This window comes from Tenrec ecaudatus, chromosome 5 (genome assembly GCF_050624435.1).
Source record: "Tenrec ecaudatus isolate mTenEca1 chromosome 5, mTenEca1.hap1, whole genome shotgun sequence".
In the NCBI taxonomy this organism is placed as follows: domain Eukaryota; kingdom Metazoa; phylum Chordata; class Mammalia; order Afrosoricida; family Tenrecidae; genus Tenrec; species Tenrec ecaudatus.
The window spans coordinates 133,016,154-133,034,962 of NC_134534.1; the positions used below are offsets into that span (position 1 = coordinate 133,016,154).

Below are 18,809 nucleotides of genomic sequence, written 5' to 3' on the forward strand. Positions count from 1 at the left end.
GTTGTTTTTTAACAATCTTGTTACTATCACAAGGGGGCTGTGTTCACATCAACCACAGCTGAATATAAAAAGACCAATCAGCATCCAGATTAAGTTTCCAAGGTACAGATTATATATATATTGCAGTAGTTGATGATTTTACATTTACCCAGTAATTATAAATCACGAAGGGTCGTTTTACCTCTAATACTGCTGCTTTCAACACAGCAGCTGCTTTTTACATAGTAGCTGCTCTCTACACAGTAGCTGCTCTCTACTCATGTGACTGGTCTGCATAAGTACATTATGGCACCAACCCTGTCACACACACCTGTATTTGTATGGGGTGTATCTGATGGGGTTGGCATGATGATGTCATCACTGGATACTCATAGGTGGGCGTATCTGCATGTGGGCACCATTGCTCTAGGGAGATTCCAACCTGTAACCTTTTGGTTAGCAGCTGAGTGTTTTTCAGTTTGGGCGACCCAGGGACTCCCTTACCTACTCTACTGTAGATTATTTGGGTAACAAACTGCATAAATACCTTTTTTTTCTGGAGAGTGCCCAGCTATCTATCTTACACATGAGACTGACTGTTAAATTATCAGTATCTTTGTTCCTCATCTCCTTTAAATTGATATGAAATTATAGCAGTGTCAATAAGCTTGAGAAGTTACACATGTCTCCATAAAGTGACTTACATTTTAGAACTCAAATCTCCCAATGAGTGGCTCCTCATCCTACGATGATGTAATAGGTTTGGGTGAATCACTTGGAAAGCATGTCCCAATTCATATTTTCCAGGTTTGCTGAGCTACAGAGCTATACTCAGCTCAACTTCAGACCCATTGAAGATGCGAAATGTGACCTGGTGATTGAAAAGCCAACCTACTTCATGAAACTCGATGCAGGTGAGATTTTAATTTGTCTGCAATTTCACTTTTGGTTACTGTAGATGTCTGTCTATGTTACATATCTATGTAAGAAAGCATTTGATATTTCAGCATTTTTCACACACTCAGTTCCAAACCCCAAATCAAACCCATTGCCATCGAGTCAGTTCCTACTGGTGGCAAATGGTGTTTCTCAGGCTTTATACATATTGTGAATTATGTGGAAGGGCTTACATTTCAGACTGTCAACTGTATTCAAGCCATCCTCCCACCCCATATGCCAACCCTCCCTGCCTCCCCAGCCTTCTCTCTGTCCTCCTTCCCTGTCAGCCTGTAGCCTGTTGCTTCATCGTCCTACCCTGGCCTTCTTCCCTTAGGAACCCCCAGAGTCTGTCCCCTTTGGTCTGCAGTTGTTTGTCTTGGTTCTTATCCCTTATCACTTTCTTTCCGAGAACAGTAGAACATTAAAGAGAGGAATTTTGTTGTTATTTTCTTGTCTGAAGAAGTAGATGAGCTAGTTGAAATTTTCCTTTATTTTCTTCCTTGGGTATTAGAGCAGATCTTCACATAAAATGACTTAATCAAATAGAAAATTGAGAGATGAGGGTATGCATACGCTTTTTATAATTAACTATGCTCTATCTGGCTTCTCAAATTGCTTGATTTAGATTGTGCTTCAGTAGAATTTTCAAAATTAATGATGGGAAGGAGCCGTGGTGGTGCAGTGAGTTAAGAGTGAAGCTGCTAACCTGAAGGTTGGCAGTTCAAACCGACCAGGGACTCCTCTGGAGAAAGATTAAGCAGTCTGTTTCTGTATAAGATTCAGGGTCTCAAAAACCCTGTAGGCACAGTTCTACTCTGTGCTACACGACTCGACAGCAGTGGGTCAGCCTTGCCTGATAGTACTGTGGGTGTGAAAGGAAGGTCTGTCAGCCCTCTGGTATGCTTCCTGAGTCACGTCCACTTCTTTCTGCAAACAGTCAAGTTCTCCTGGAAGTTAGCCCTGCTGTACATTAAAAGTGCTGGAAGTGGGTGTGTGGGGAGTTTAAAAAACAACAAAAGTTACTTTTCTGCTTATGTCTTTGGCTGTCTAAGGCTCATGTTGCCAGCATAGTTTTAAGTGGTGAAGCAGCTGCCCCGGGGCGGAGAGAGCCGGATCCAAGCACATCATTTCTCTCATTAGGAGCGACAGGGATGCTGCCCTATTCCCTATCAAAATTCATGAGAGGCTGAGCTTCCAGTGAATTATGGAGGACCGGCTGTCACCCCCAATCCAGAATGGCTCTAATTTATTGATCATATTTGTAATGTGCCCTGCCTTCTGAAGTCATAATTCTTATATGACCAAGTATTAAGTTCCGAAATCAGACAAGTTTAGGTTTGTGAAAAAAGAGCCAGTAAAAATGTTCTGTTCAAGGCCCTTAGTCATTTTTCTAACATGCAAATGAAGGGGGGGGGGTAAAAACACTGTGATCTGCCTGCAAAAGAGGTGTCTCTGTGAGCCATTGCATTTATGTAGATATTTATGCAAAAAGTATGCAGAGTAAGAACTCGAGGCAGTTGGGGAGATGTGCCAGTGCTTTTCGAGATTCAGTTCTTACTTTGTTCTTTTAACGGAGGCCGCCGTTCAACTTCCTTCTGCTCGCGTTAACTCTCACCTTGGGAGAAAGCGCGTCCAGGCACAGGTCTGCAGGCAGTGTTTACTCCTCGCTGATGCGTCTCGGGCTACGCAGTGCTGGTTTGCGCAGCTCCGCTCCTCGTGGGGCCTTCCGGGCCTGCTCTGTGGCGAATCTGGGCAGAGGGGAGACATGCTGTGACTGAGCTTTCTTCTTTCCTTGATTATTTGAGAATGCATTCTCCCCCCCCCCCCCCAGCTGCCAAAGGGAGCCCCTCCAACCATTCATCAGAAATTCCAAAATAAAAAGAATTGAGTTTTGTCTTTTTTTTCACCCGTATTTTTTGGCACCCAATGTTGTTTGTTAACATTGATAGGATATCAGATGTTTTCTGATTTCTGCATATGAGGGTTAGTTTTTCTTTTTAGTTACAATTTCTTCTTTTTTAAGAAATACGTATTTTCAATGTCAGTGCTGTTGACAGCCCCAGGTGGTACATCAAATCACCAAACCTTTCTTCCTAGGAGCCTTTGGGCGGACCTAAACCTTCAACCTTTTGGTTGGCAGATAAGTGAGTTAGCCATCTGTGTCATGCAGGTATTTCTTGCCCATTTCACTCGATGCCAGTGAGTGGATGCCGACTCATAGCAACCCAGTAGAACAGGGAGCAACTGCCCCTGTGAGTTTCCGAGTAAGTCTTTATGGGAGTAGAAAGCCCTGCCTCTTTCCCTTGGAACTGGTAGTTTCAAGCTGCAGACCTTGCAGCGAGCAGCCCACCAAGTAACTAGGACCCCACAGGGCTCCTTCCTCTCCCACATGTCCTGCTGCTCTTATGGGCCATCCCCACCACTGCAGTCCCCTCTAGTCTACTTGACCTTGGAGACTCAGCTGGTCTTCCTGAATGGCTTACAATGTGCCAGGTGCTGGGGCTGGGCACTCTCAAACACATTCTCCTGGGATTTCTCATGATGAAGATGCAGTTGCTTCCTGTTTCTAGTAGAGAAACTAAATGGAGAATGGAGGGCCTTTTGCAAAGTTGTTTAAGAATGTCATTCCTCTACAGCTGAGTTGGAGCTGAACCCTGTTCTTCTGACACAGGGGTCCCTGCTCCTTCTGTTTGGACACAGTACGTGATGCATGGCTCACATTTCCCCAGGTACTATAAATAATGATACAATAAGGGGAAAAGGAGGCAGGAGTGAAAGATGCCACAATGTTAATAGTTACTACCCTTGTCTTTTATTTTTTTTAAAGCAACACCTAGGATGCACAGAGGTTGCTTTACTGATATAAAAAAATAATGTCATGGTAAAAAAAATTGATCAATCTTTATGGTTCTGTAGTTTTCCCCCATTTGGGGCTGAATAGACTTGTGTTGCATCTTTAATGAATATAATGATCTTTTGCTACCTGGCTGGTAGGGGAAAATTCATTCCTAATTTCTGAGTCTTAAAGTGGCCATTTGAACCCAACCAATCTGTAAATCAAGGACTACCTGTGCAAAGGTCATGTTGTATTTGGACAAAAATACTTATTCTTTCCCCATTTATTCCCAAATAAGAGTTTCTCAAACTGTCAACAGAGGATGCTGGAGGAGAAAGTAGAATTGGTGAATTAACACTTTCTTTTCTCCATCACCAGGTGTTAACATGTATCACCACTTCTGTGACTTCCTGAACCTTTACATCACTCAGCATGTCAACAACTCCTTCAGTACAGACGTGCACATCGTGATGTGGGACACGGTGAGTGAGACCTCGCTCCGAGCCTGCGTGACTTCTGTGCTGAAAGGGGAACATCTGAGACACACACCCTGAGTGGCACACACACACACAATTGATACACAAGGAGATGAGGATGAATGGATGCATGTGTGCATTTACACACACACACGCGCGCGTGCGCACGTGCGGGTGTGTATATATCTGTGTGCTTTTGTGTTTGGGAGAAAGGGAGGCAGCGGGAGATTTTTCTGTCCTCTTTGGGCAGATAGAGCTCTGGAGACCAGGGGTCAGTGTCCCTCTAGGGCAGCGGTATGAGGACTTTTATTCACGTAATGGCTGTGACCTCCGTTTGAAGAGCTCGCCTCTCTTTGCAGTTTGGCCTCTGGCATGACCTGGTCTCCCTTTGCTTTCCTCTCACTACACGCTTCCTGCCACCGTGGGCTCCCCCGAGACAGCGAGTCTTCGTTACCTACCTAAGCAGAGGCATGACTCACATGGGGGACATCAACAGTTGACACTAAAGCTCCCCAGCTTGAACGCACCCAGCGATGCCATGGAAGAAAGACCTGGCAGTCCACTAGCATAAAGATGTGGCCAAGAAATCCCTATGGAACAGTGCTGCCCTGTAACACGTGGGGTCACCCTGAGTCAGGCCTGACTCAGTGACGGGTTTGTGCTTTCGGTGTGTTTCATTGCTTAGTTTCATTTTAGTGCATAGCGGGGCCTTGTCCTTCTATTCCCATGTCATCTTCTCTTGGCCCTGATCCCCCACTTGCTCCCTCTCACTTCTTCCTTGACTGCTTATTCCCTGCCAAGGGGAACCCCCAAAGCCTCATCCGAGCATCGAGCGCAGTGTCCTGGTGAGGATTAACCACAGCCTGTGCACACAGTCGGCCCTACCTGGCGCACAGTGAGTGCTCTCGGCATACTGTAACTGACGGTGCCGGGACTTTGCACACTGGAGAAGTTTCCTCAGCTCTGAGAAGTTGGAACATCACACAAGAGGTCTTCTAAGGTTCAGTGAAACACTCTGACTCCCACAAGACGCCTTGGAGTGAATCTGCCCAGCACGGAAGGGGGAGCCCTGCATGGCAGCAGGACCACACTGGGCTTTTCTTCCAGGGGGAACCATTCCAGCAGCCCACTTAGCACAAGAAAGCTGACATGCAAGGGGATGAGGTCCCGTTGGGCCCAATTTGACTGAAGGACCTCATGTCCCTCCGAGGAGGCCAACAGCCCGGGGAGCAGCTGTGTGGGCAGAGCTCCAGATCCCCGCAGGAGACTCACCCAGGGTCAGGAATCAGAGCAGGAGTGACGCCGAGACGTGGCGCAGTTCACACATCAACTAAGTCCTCAGCAATGTTGCCTGGCTACCTGGCCATCACACACCATCTTTCTTTTCCGAGGTAGATACCCGAAGGTCGGATTTTTGCTCTCCCTTAGATCGGGGACTCATAAGACAGCCCCCCAGAAAGGTTTTCATTCTCACCGCTCCCCCCGAGAGCTGTGGTTGAACCTGCAGTCTGATGAGAAGGCCCCTGCTCATTCTTGGCACGTTCGTGCTAACGTCGGGCCTCCTGCTGTACGTGCGCCCGCCTCCCTCTTGTGTTCCCGATTTGCTGATGTAGTTTGCTGTCTTGGAGATGCTTCTGTGAGCAAAGGGAACTGCCATTCCTTCGTTTGTGTGTGTAAGCACTTCCTGGCCACAATCAGCAGCAGCGCAAATGGCCAGTTGCGGGCATTTTGCCTTTTTCTTTTTCAGTCAGACCTGACGGGGTCTAGTGTACAGCTGAGCAGCGGGCACGCGGTCCAAGGTCACGCCGCCTACAAGAGGAGGAGGCCAGGGAGGCCGAGGGGAGGCCCGTGCAGAGAGCTGCTGGCTTTGTCGCCTCCCTGCAACCTCTACGGCATCTCTGCGTGCAGCCAAGGTTAGCGCGCTGGGCTCCTGGCTGGAACGGTAGCGGAAAGACGATGGTTTACTTACAAAAGTCCAGCCATTAAAGACCCAGGGTGCACGCTTCTGTTTTGACACCCACCGAGGGCTCGTGGTGAGTGAGCGTGGACTGGACAGCACCTCGCTCGGTGCCCGATGGCGCTGCGTTCCGGCCCATGTGCGCGCGCACATGGGTGGCACAAGAGTGGCCTGTGCTTGCCGACTGCACTCAGGCGTGGCCCGTCAAGCTGATTGGCGCCAACCGCAGGGCAGAAAGGCCTGAGGGTCTGCTGCCGTGGAAGCCTCTGCAGCACCTGGCAGCGGCCTGATCCTCAGACGCTGCACCTTGTCGCGCGCTGCTCCATGTCCTCCTGAAAGGGACCCAGTGAGACGGAGCCTACTGTGCTAACCCGGCCCCTCTCCATGCCAGCCTGGGGTGAGCGGTCTCCCAGGGAACTGGGCGTCGGTAACAAGGCAGGCTGCCTGAGGTGTGGACCCTAGGCTGACCGGCAGGCAGCCTTCGCAGTCAGGTTGGCACGGATGCTGCCCCTCTCTCCGGCTACTCTCTGCTGTTCTGGTTCTTAGGCACGGCAGGGTGCTTCCAACTCACAGTGGCCCTGCGGACCGGAGAGGGAAACACGGCCGGTCCTGCGCCATCCTCGAAATCCCTCTTCATGTTTGAGTCCTTTGATGCAGCCACTGGGTCGAGCCATCTTGTCGCTAGTCTTCCTCGTTTCCGCTGCCCTTCCAACACGTGTGCTCGTGGCCAGGTGGCCTCGGCAAGGCGCTCAGTCAGGCTCCCAGCACAGGCAGCTCTCTCTGCCAGACTGCTCCACGGTCGTCCCAGAGGATCGATGGGGTCAGTGTGATGATTTTGTGTGGCTGCTGCTGGGTTCCCATCGGAAAGGAAGGCCTTGGATTAAGGCACGCTGTGCGCCTTACCCCAGCACGCCTCACGCTGCCCCCGACCGTGACGTGGGCCCCCTGAGTGGATGGCTCTGCGGGTGTGGAGGTCAGGGGGTGGTAGTGGCTGCCGTTCTGGCTTGGTGACACAAGACCCTGTGGCATTTTGCAAACTGCTTCTACCCAGAAGCCCGTGGGGCCTCAGAGCTGCTCCTCGCAAAGCTGGGCGGCGGAGCCACTGCCTGCACAGATGCAGAGAGGGCCCCTGTGCAGGTGCGGTGCGCTCCGCACAGCAGGATGCCCCTGAGAAGCTGTATCCACAGAGGAGGCGACTGCAGCCCCTCTGCAGTTTATGTGCAAAGACATTGTATAGCTTTACTCATTAAAAAAAATCCCCTGTGTAAAACCTGGTTCTGCCCACTTGATTCTGACTCGTGGCCCCGCGTGTTGTAAGTAGAAATACACCAGAGGGCTCTCCTGATTGTTGTCGTTACGACAATTGACTGCCAGGCCTTTCTTCTTTGTTGCGGCTGGGTGGGTTTGAACTGCCAACTTTTAGTTAGTGTTAAACGCAGACCATTTGTTCCACTCCGGGGCTTGCAGGAAAGGGATACTTGTTCATAATGTGTTCAAAATCATGGGAAGTTCAGAAGACGGCAAACATTGTAAATGCCTCTCCTTCACCTCTGATTTCGTCTTTCCCAAATACAATCTGAGCTAACAGTTGGATAAGTTCTTGCAAGACTTAATTTTTAAAATAAGTATAAATATATCCTCATAAAAATTTAATTAAATGTTTGTATAAAGATGTTTGCGTGTGTATTAAACGCAAAACCCGTCCTATGCCCAGTGATTCGATTCTGAATCAAGGTGACCCATTGCGTTACAGACTAAAACTCATCCATGGAGATTTCATGGCTGTAAGCAGATGACCACACCTAAGGTGTCTTCTGCCGTGCTGCTGCATGAGTACAAAGCCAGCCTTCAGGAGATAACGTAGGCAGAAGCAAGCCGTCTGTCTGCTCCCTGTACTCTATATGTACGCATACACACACACACACACACACACACACACACACACACATTCCAATATACTTTATCGCTGCCGCTGCTGACAATGCACACAGCAGGACAGACGCCGATTGAGGAGTTTCCACTTGTACCGTCAGCTCATCGATGACATTTTTTAAATGATGTAGCCACTCTCACATCCTTTTCTGAGTTGTCCTTCCCTCATTTACATACACCCAACGGCCCCAAGACTTCTGGGTAATTTTCCATTTGATACCACACAGATAGCTCTTCAAAGAGATGAAGGCAGGCATTCTCTATTTGATTTTAAGATGCCTTCAGGGGGTTTATGGTCTGAAGATGATTTCATGTCAGTAGTTTTGGGGATCAGGGTAAATTTTCATCCTTATATAAAACATACACTCTCACTAACTGATGGGTCTTATATCACGGGCATCTTTCTCAGGCAGTACACACGGGGTACCAGGCTGTAGTGGTGACGTGAGGCTGAGTATGTGGGTATTCTGGACATTTGATGCATCAGTGCACATACTTACCTGGTGATATTTAGTTTGTTTTTTGTTCCTTGTTATTAATTAAAATGTTGCAGTGAGTACCGTTATCTTACATATACAACTTACCCACTCGTTGACCCTCATATTTCTGAGGGACCACTGCCTGTAAGTTAAACTTCTAGGTCACGGGTGATGTGCATGTGTAAATTGGCAAGACACGCAGGGAGAATTTTCATGTCATCTTTTAGAATATGCAAATGTTATTAGACATAAGACTTGGAAGAAAATTCTCCTTCCTCATGACAGGTCATTTGAATTTGGGGGACGTGAGTGGTGGTTATTACTGAATAATGCATCGTGTCTCTGGGAGGACCAGCATGACAATATTTTATTATTAAGCTTTCCTTTCAAAGGTATCTCTTGCTATCTCAAGTATTTTATTTCAAGCAAATGCCTAGACTTTTGATGGCCCTGTATTTATTATTGAGCCCGCCCAGGAGTTTCCTTGTAGATGGTGTTAGAATGGCATCTAACAGTCCTCCGTCACTTTGAAATAATTTGAACTTGTCCAACATGCAGTCAGGTAAAAAAATGCTGTACAATTTAAAAGACATGAACATAAGATGTATAGACCCAACTGTACACCTTGAATATAATCTTACAGTATAGATTTATTTCAGTGGGCTGAACTTTTTGATAGCAATTGTACTGTTGAACATTTTCCATCCTTTGGGGGTTTAGAAGGCGCACAGTATAGATTTATTTCAGTGGGCTGAACTTTTTGATAGCAATTGTACTGTTGAACATTTTCCATCCTTTGGGGGTTTAGAAGGCGCTTATAACTACTTTCGACTTTTCAAGAAGGAAATGCATTCAGTAGATGTGGTAGAAAGAGCTAGTGCCACTGAGAGGCAGCCGCTGTGAGGAGATTGCAAACCTACAACGTGGGACTAGATGGACCAGGCACACTCCCAGTCCTGCAATGACTTTTGTGCGTGTGTTTACATTTTCTCATATGTAAGAGGGGTATAATATTATGCTCTAATTAGGGTGTTAAGACAGGTTAGTGAGTTAACAATGTCAAATATTTAATTAGGGCCTGGGAAACTGGCTCTCACAAAGTATTATTGTCACTATTTGTTACGACTGTGAATGGGGAATCACATTTTTGTCCAGGAGCCACTGGGGAAATGATTCCATAGCATTCATGCATTTTATTTGGAATGTTGGGGGTTTAGAGCTGTTTTCCTGCTCAGACTTCCTTTTCAAAAGGACATTTTATTTACTTTCATGGGTTTTCTTTACTCACTGAGCATGCCAGAGTGTGTACAGATCAGTGTGTGTGTGTGTGTGTGTGTGTGTGTGTGTGTGTGTATTACACGCATCTGTGACTAGTTAGCAAGTTCACAGTGAAAAATGGTAAGCTGCTTTCTAAACTGTGAAGATAATATGGATCAGAGAGTGGAAAAACAAAACACTTTGATCTGGTTCAGTATCATACCCCCATCCGTGGAAAGCGTTTACATGGGGAACTGTCCTGAAGGTAATGTGTCTAGGAAGGTTGAATCTTTTCACTATACTTGTTCAGTGTGCATGCTGAGCAAATAGTCCAAGAAGGTGCCTTATATGAAGAATGCAATATTAGAACTGGAGGAAGGATTAGGAGTAGCCTTCAACATTCCGGTGACATACCTTGATGAAAGTGAAGCGCCCTCAGCATTCCCTGGTGAAGCCTGTAGTTTGCAGGACAGCCCAATATAAAGAAACCAGAGCCCCTCACCACTGGACCAGCAAGCCGACTGTGATAAAGGGAGAATGCATCGAGCTGTTATTTCACTTAGATTCACCATCCACACCAATGGAATCAGCTGTCCATAAACCAAATGACACTGTGAATGGGGAAATCTGCTGCAAAAGATCATTTCAAAATGTTCTGAAAAGCAAAGGTGCTACTTTGAGGACTGGGTGTGCTGACACAATTCGAGCTATTTTCTGTGGCCTTACAGGCATGTGAATGCTGGACAGTGAGTAAGACTGACGCAGAAGAATTGATGCATTTGAATTATAGTATTGTTGGAGACTATTGAAAGTGCGATGGCTTTCTAGAAAAACAATCACCTGTATCTTGGAGAAAGTACAGCTAGATTGCTCCTTAGCAACGAGGACGATGGGTCTTTGTCTTGCGTACTTGTTAAATATTATCAGGAGAGACCAGTCCCTGATGAAGGGCGTCATGCTTGGACCAGAGTAGAGGGTCAGTGAAAGTAGAATGCAGTGACAGGGGCTACAACAGTGGCCCGGGGATTGCGAGGATGGCATCCCGGGGATTGCGAGGATGGCACGGGACAGAGCACTGATTCTTTCTGTTGGACGTAAGGATGTATGAATTGCAGCAGGCTCTATAGCACTTAACACAGCAGCAGACTTATAATAGTGATAATTATTTCTGATGACAGTCATGATAGATTAGACATTTGCTCAGCCACCCTGATTCTGTCTAAGATGAAAAAAATGTCTTATATAATTTTTAATAGCTTGGTGATAGATTGTATGTCATCTGGCCTGGGCCAAGGTTCTCCTGTGATGTGACCAACAGAGTGTGGTCAACTCCATGATAGGATCTTCTGCAAAGCAGCCAAGCTGTGTGGGGAATATAGGCCTTACTCTGCTTACAGTCTTGATGTGATAGGAGATTTCATTCAGGTTGTAGCCTACTCTTTAGGTAAAGTGACAGTGTGTGGAATCTAGCAGACTTATCCTACTGGATTTGGATCCTGTACCTGGTTGGGCAACCTACTGTTATATCGCCTGCACATCCCAGGAGCTGTGTCAGTGCGGGTTGACTAGAGAAACAAATTCATAGACATTCATATGTGTATGAGAAAGAGTTTTATATACAAAAGCAATTGAATATTAAGAAAACATCCCAGCCCAGTCCAGATCAAATTCATAAGTCCAATATTAGCCCATATGTCTGATACCAGTCTATAATTTTTTTCTTCAGACTCATGTTGCCATGCAATAATGCTGAATGCAGGAAGATCACAGGCCAGTGGGTGCAAAGTCTTGTGGATCCAGTGGCAGTAGAAGCATGTCCAGCTGGCATGGGTGTCCACGTGACTCCTCCAGCATCAGGGCTCTTGTGTAGCTCCATATGTCTTGTCAACAGGAAGTGTCTCTCGCTGGGAGAGTGTATCTGGCCTTCGGTGAGCTATTTATCTCTGTAGCGCCTCTAAATGAGGTCATCAATGTGCTACCTGATTGACAGGTCAGACTCCACCCCTTCAAAAGTTGACATGAGATTATGTAACTACCACAGGGGCCATCAGCTGACTGCTGACTTTGGATCCATTTGGCTGGCTTCCCATTCCTTGAGCTCTGCATCCACCAGCTTGTGGTCTTCCTGCTTCAGCTTCCTGCTTCCTGTTCATCAGGCCCTGCAGCTACCGGAGTCAAGAGAAACCTTCAGCTCACATCTGATCTGACCCTCAGACTTGAACCGGGCTGGACTTACCCACTTCTGCAACTGTGTGAGCTATTTCTTGATATAAATCTCTTTCCGTATACATAGAAGCATGTCTGGTTTGCTTCTCTAGAAGACCCAGCCTAAAACATCTGGTTTAGGGTGATTAGTTCTTAACCCTGACAAGCTAATTCAGGCATTGTGTTCCATCTAGGAAAAGCCTGGTAATAGTCCACTGCTCTGACTTTCTCTCTCGTTCTGTCTGCAGAGTTCCTATGGATACGGTGACCTGTTCTCTGACACGTGGAAGGCATTCACTGACTATGACATTATACATTTGAAAACGTACGACTCTAAGAGGGTACTGCAAGCTTTACCAAAATAATCTGTAAATGTTGTCATGTGCAAATGGCTCACTCTTTAAACTCCGCGATCCCTCAGTTGTAGAACAGCTTCAATCTAGAATTTTCCACTACTGGAACAGCAAAATTCAAAAAAACAAATCTACCCGGTGTTTCGAAAAACAAATCTACCCTGTGTTTCTAACTTCGCTCTGTGGTCCAACCAAAAATGTGACCTGGACAGAAGTGTACGTGCTGAAAATGAGTCCCAAGTCAGGTCTCGCTTCGGACACAAAGGGACGGTGCTTCAGCGTAAGCACCGCTCTCGCTCAGACGTCATAGTGCGTTTGTGTTAGTGCTTTAAAACATCCGTCTGTGGACTTTTTAGTGTGTGCTTTATTTGTGTAAAATGTCAATTCTACTTTTATTTACTGTATTGTGTTTTAACATTTACTGTACTGTCTGTATTGTGCTTAGTTGCTTTAGGGGGCATTTCCACAAACTGTTAACTTTGTGTAAAAATCCTAGAAAAATGAATTTACGAGTGTAATTTTTGGACCTTGCAACCAATTACATGGTTTTCCACGGTTTCTTATGGGAAAAATAAGTTCTCAAACTTTTCGGTGTTTGAGCATGACTTTGGAGTGAATTGAATTTGACAAGCAAGATTACACGGTATTTAGCAGATGTCTGCCTTAGTCATTACTATTGATTTCTGGCTTCTTTGTCTCCTTTTTTATAGCTCACATCCTCACTTTTATTATGCCTGTACTTTTAGAAACTCTTTTCCTAGTTCCTCCTAGCACAGGAAATTCTTTCTCCTTGAGTGAAATGATTGGCTATTCAAATATCTCAATGCAAACTGGAGATTCATTGATCACTGCTCTCCGTCCTTGTAGGTGCTATTTTGGTGTGGCGACTGCAAGGTCTTCCCTAATCTTGTCAAATGCCTCCATTCTTAGGTGTGCTTTAAAGAAGCCATCTTTTCGTTACTCCCCCGCATGAGGTACGGCCTGTTCTACAATACCCCTCTGGTAAGCATCTGGCCTGTGGTCAGCGTTTGTATTTGTCCAATTTATTCTGGACGGGTTTTAAGATGACATTTGCTTGTGACCCAGGAATGTCTTAACTAGCGATGAAGAACTTTTTACTCTAAGGTGACCTGTGGCTTCTGTTCTAGATATCAGGCTGTCGGAATACTGGGTTGTTTAGGGCATTCTCCCAGCACGTGTTACACAGACTGAACATCACACAGGATGGACCCCAGGTAATGCATGCATTCTACGTCCTGAGGGGGGCGTGACTTTCAGTGCCAGTAAAAATCAATCAAACCTCTGCCCAAACAAAAGAACGGGGACACAGTTTCCTGTCTTACCATATCTGACGAGGTTGCCCTAGGTGCCGTCGAGTGGGTTCCAACTCATAGCACCCCTACGTACAACGGCGGGGCCACGGTCTGGTCCGGGGCCACGTTCCCAGTGCTTCTCATGTGGGAGTCCCGGGGGCGGCCACAGTGTCAGTCCATTTACCAAGGGCCTTCCTCTTCCCACTGCCCCGCTGCTCTCCCATGCGCAACGTCCTTCCTTCTCCTGGGACCGGTCTCTCCTGCCAACATGTCCGGCGCATGTGGGACTAAGTGTCCCTATCCTTGTCTCTAAGAGCACTCTGGCTGTACCGCTTCCGAGACAGATGTGTTTGTTCTCTTGGCAGTGCATGGTGCCTTCAGTGTTCTTGGGCCGCCGGGATCTGGGCTCAGCGATCAACAAGCGATGAAAGACCCGCTAAGGGACACTGGAAGATTGTGCTTTCTTTTCCCTTTTTCTCTCTCCTCTTTCTCTCGCCATAATTCTCCATCATCCCTCAACACGCCCCTTGTCAAATAACTCACCATTCCATTTCTAAAGAGAAGCTTTGTCTTCTGTGGCTAACGTGCGCATGGGCTTTCACACAGCCGTCCTGGGAGCACGTCCTTTCTGAGCTCTCTCTCTGGAAATCCCTGTGTTGCTCTGTGATGTTCCCCCGACTGCCCAGGCCAGCACAGTATCATTTTGCCTCTGCCTCTCGATTGCAGGGTGGAAAAATCCGAGTCGCCGTTCTTGCACGGAGTACAGAGTACCGGAAAATCCTAAACCAACAGGAGGTGAGTGTTTGGTGCGCATTTTTAATATCATGTGGCATTTACAAGGTTGCCGTGTTTCTTTTTTTTATGTTCTATTAGGAGCTTTATTTGAAATGTTTAGAAAAGTTTGATGGACAATGAATGCGCAGTTCATTTGTTGGTTTTAGATCTCTAGTGGAAATCAGCAAAGAACCCATAGCCCAAACCACATCATCCTTACTGTAAATCTTCCTCTGTACCAACTCAGGGGAGACAGAGGCAGGAACTGACCCAGAGTCCTGCCCTCCCCAAAAATTCTCCTTCCAAATCACCTGCGGCCACCACAGGAGAGGAATTTTGTGTGTGGGTGTGGGGGAGGTAGTGGTTGAGTGCATGGTGGCGTGTGGCAGAACTGTGAGTGCAAGCGACTGTGTGTCTTAGCAATTGTTCCTGTCTTAGGCTTCCCAACTCACCAACTATTACATTTTTAAAGATTTAAGAGTTTTATTGACATGTAGTCTGTATATCCTACAATTCATTTAAGCATATTATATTAGAAAGACATAATCATTTTCAGTACATTTTCTTCTCTCTTGTACTCCGTATTATTACCTCTCAATTTCCCCCCTCTCCCTGAGAAAATCAGGCCATTGAGTTAACGCCTTGTCTTTGTCCCGAGGAGGGGCTGGTGGTTTCAAACTGCTGGACTGGTGCGTTTTAGCCCTACTCATAACCATTAAGCCTCCAGGGACCCTTGTCCGAACCCTAGGAAACCTTGAGTCCCGTCACTGTCTCTGCAGATTTACCTATCCAGGGTTTCATGTAAAGGAAAACATGCAAAAACCCAACCCAAAACAAAAACACAAATACTAGAACAAACTTAAAATGGGTCATAGGAGGAAAAATGATGAGCTGCTAAATTTTAACCTAACTGCAACTACGTTAGTTAGTTCACGTTCCAGCGTGGAATAAACTGTCTTCACTTCAGTGAGCCCACCCTGGCTGTCCTTTCTCTGCTTGGCCCCACTCTAGGCCCTGGGGGTGTAGCACAGAATAAGGCTGTCCTCACAGAATAAGCCCTGCTCTCAGTGTTTGTAGGCTAGAGGGGAGAGTGCTTTATCATTAAAAATACCAGGTGGAAAAAAGACAAAAAATACCAGGTGTGGTTTTAGGGTAAAGACAGGCAGGTGTCTTTTGCTGTGAGGTGCTGCCAAGTGATTTTGATTCAGTGACCGGTGTGACACAACAAGTGCCCTGTAGGGTTTCCTTGGCTGTTGTCTTGGCCGGAGCAGATTGCCTGGGCTTTGCCTCACTGAGCCACTGGGTGGGTTCGATCCGCCAACCCTGCAGTTACAGCTGTGTACTTAGCGATTGTACTCCAGGACAGAGTAACATTATATTACAGTGGTAGGCAGGGGCTGAAGTGTGACAGATGGGTGGACTCCATGTGGATGGGCTAATTTCATGGTCTCCAAGACATAGAAGCAAGGCCAAGTTGCTCGTACCTAGCCATGGGCTGCTCAGGGTAAATACACAGTGACCCCAGAATCTGAGCACCCCTTAATGGCTGGACTGAAAATCCTCCAAAAGAGCATGCTTCTCAGGGGCAAGTGTTCCTTTCTAGGTGGGCACATTTCAAATAGGTAAATCTGTAGAGACAGTAACTAGATTAATGGTTTCTTAGTGGTACCGTAGGGGAGTTTGGGAGGTGGGGGATGGGGAGCTAATAATAAGTACAAGAAAGAAGAAATTGTTCTAAAATGCATTGTGTTGATGATTGCACAACTCTTAATATGATTGAAATACTGAATTGTATGATATGTGGATCACATGTCAGTTAAAAATACAACTGTTTTTTTAAAAGAAACAGCATATTGGGAAAAATCGAAACTCCCCTAATTAAAAGAAAACAGCCCTGAGCTTTGTGATATTAAAAATAGATATAGCTATAATTTAAAAAAAGAAAAGAACCAGGTTCATGTCATCGGATTAACTGTCTTGGACATCGGAATGCCAACCTTCGAGTCTCCCTGTTTCTCAGAAGATTGTGGGGATTGCTTAGAGAGAATGAGATTTCCTGTCTCTGTGCTCAGCAGAGCGGTAGGAGTTGGGTTTTGACCATTGCTTATCGCATTTTATAAGTGGGAGAGTGGAGTGCATTGGGTAAAGACAGGTTCTGAGGGCAGATGGCTGGGATTTAATTTTGGCTCTGCCACTTAGTATGTGAGAGACCCTAAAAGAGTTACTTAACTAATTCTCTGTGTCCTCTTTTATAAGACGAGCATAATCATTATGGTACCTACTTGGTGTGATTTTATGAAAATTAGGTGGCGAATACTTAAAGCGCCAAGAGGTGGCAGGTACAGTTCTGGGGCACAGTAAATGCAGCTTGTTGAAGCTGCTCCTGAAGCAGTCCAGCGAGTGCCACAGGGCAGCATGGCACAGCCTAGTAGTTCTCAGCTGCTAAATGGAAGGTAGGCTGTTCAAGCTCCCCCAAGGCTCTGTGGGAGAGAACCCTGGTGATCTGTTTCCAGAAAGCCCGTAAGCACTTTTGCCATGTCATGGTTGCTATGAGGCAGGTTTGACTTGGTGGCACCTGAGAACAGCAGAGATGCAACAGGGTTGGGGTCCAGAAAACCCAAACCGAAACCCGCTGCCAGTGAATTGATCCTAATTCATAGCAGCCCTCTGGAGCAGTGGTTCTCAACCTTCTTAATCACAGCCCTTTCTAACAGTTCCTCATGTTGTGGTGACGCCCCAGCCATAACATCATTTTCATTGCGTCTTCATCACTGTACTTTTGCTACTGATAAGAATCGGGCGACCCCTGTGAAAGGGTCATTCGACCCGTAAAGGGGTCGTGACCCACAGATTGAGAGCTGCTGCTCTCTGTTTTTTCTGACTCTGTACTTCTTTTTAAAACTTTTAAAAAATCATTGTATTGGGGGCTCATACAGCTCTTATCACAATCAATACATACATCAATTGAGTAAGCACATTTGTACATTCATTGCCCTCATCATTCTCAAAACATTTGCTCACCACTTAAGCCGATGGTATTTAACTTATTTCCCCCCTCCCTTCCCACTCACCTATTCCTCATGAACCCTTAATAATTTATAAATTATTATTATTTTTTCATATCTTACACTGTCTGACATCTCCCTTCACCCACTTCTCTGTTGTCCGTCTCCCAGGGAGGAGGTTATATGTAGATCCTTGTAATCGGTTCCCCCTTTCCACTCTACCCTCCTTTCACCCTCCCGGTATCGCCACTCTCACCACTGGTCCTGAAGGGATCATCCGTCCTGGATCCCCTGTGTTTCCAGTTCCTATCTGTACCAGTGTACATCCTCTGGTCTAACCCGATTTGTAAGGTAGACTTGGGATCATGATAGTGTTGGGGGGTGGGGTGGTTAGGAAGCATTTAGGAACTAGAGGAAAGCTGTATTTCTCATTGTTGCTGGAAGCGGTGCATCTTTATGGAAGCAGTAGCCTCATCTTTTTTCCTTGGAGTGACTGGTGGATGTGAACTGCTGACCTTGTGGTTAGCAGCTCAACCTGATCTAATTATGAGGGATGTACATGGCTCTGACGTGGAGTTTTAATTTTATTTCAGTTGAATGGTGCTTAGAAATTTTCTGTTTGTTAAAAGGGTTTTTTTTTTTTTTTTTTTGCCTTCTGGATTTAGTATTTTCTAAAGGTCAGGATTAGAGGCTAGAGTTTTGTCAGAAATGAGCCCACAGATGGGAAGAAAGCTCTTAATGCACTGCCTGGGACACCAGCGGTCCCCATAAATGTACATTGAAGGTAGATGGAATAACCAGTAATAACAAACAGCTCACAATGACTGTGCTTCCGGGCCAAACACTGGTCTCTAAACCCTAACCGCCCAGTGAGGTGGGACTCGACAGAGGTGACGTTATAGGTCCCGTGGGTGGTGCGGAACCTGGGTTTGAGCTCAATGAAAGTTGAACAGTCGACCTCAGGGTATTAAGAAAGGGGGAGATTTGATATGGGGCATATAATGTTTTAACACCAGAATCTATAAGGGAAAGTAAAACAAGAGAAAAAAGCAAAAGAAGTTCTGAATGTTTCTCTCTTTTTTTTAACATTTTATTAGGGGCTCATACAATTCCCATCACAATCCATACATATACATACATCAATTGCACAAAGCACATCTGTACACTGAATGTTTCTCTCTTTGTCCCCCTCCCATACCCTCCACTTTCAGCTTGTAAATGCACTGAAAACGGTGTCCACATTTGAAGTCCAGATCGTGGATTACAAATACAAGTAAGTACATAGCCTTTTTGCTGCTGGGACG

At 46.2% G+C, this 18,809-nt stretch overlaps 1 protein-coding gene across 1 annotated transcript in view; it reads left to right on the forward strand.

Annotated features, from left to right (window-relative positions):
• The window catches only part of EOGT (EGF domain specific O-linked N-acetylglucosamine transferase), a 50,890-nt gene that overhangs the window by 20,899 nt on the left and 11,182 nt on the right, over nt 1-18,809 (forward strand). The window contains exons 8-14 of the mRNA XM_075549908.1: nt 787-893; nt 4,133-4,236; nt 12,309-12,401; nt 13,344-13,415; nt 13,562-13,648; nt 14,453-14,521; nt 18,717-18,778. Coding sequence (XP_075406023.1) covers nt 787-893; nt 4,133-4,236; nt 12,309-12,401; nt 13,344-13,415; nt 13,562-13,648; nt 14,453-14,521; nt 18,717-18,778 — 594 coding nt within the window. The remainder of the gene's footprint in view (nt 1-786; nt 894-4,132; nt 4,237-12,308; nt 12,402-13,343; nt 13,416-13,561; nt 13,649-14,452; nt 14,522-18,716; nt 18,779-18,809) is intronic.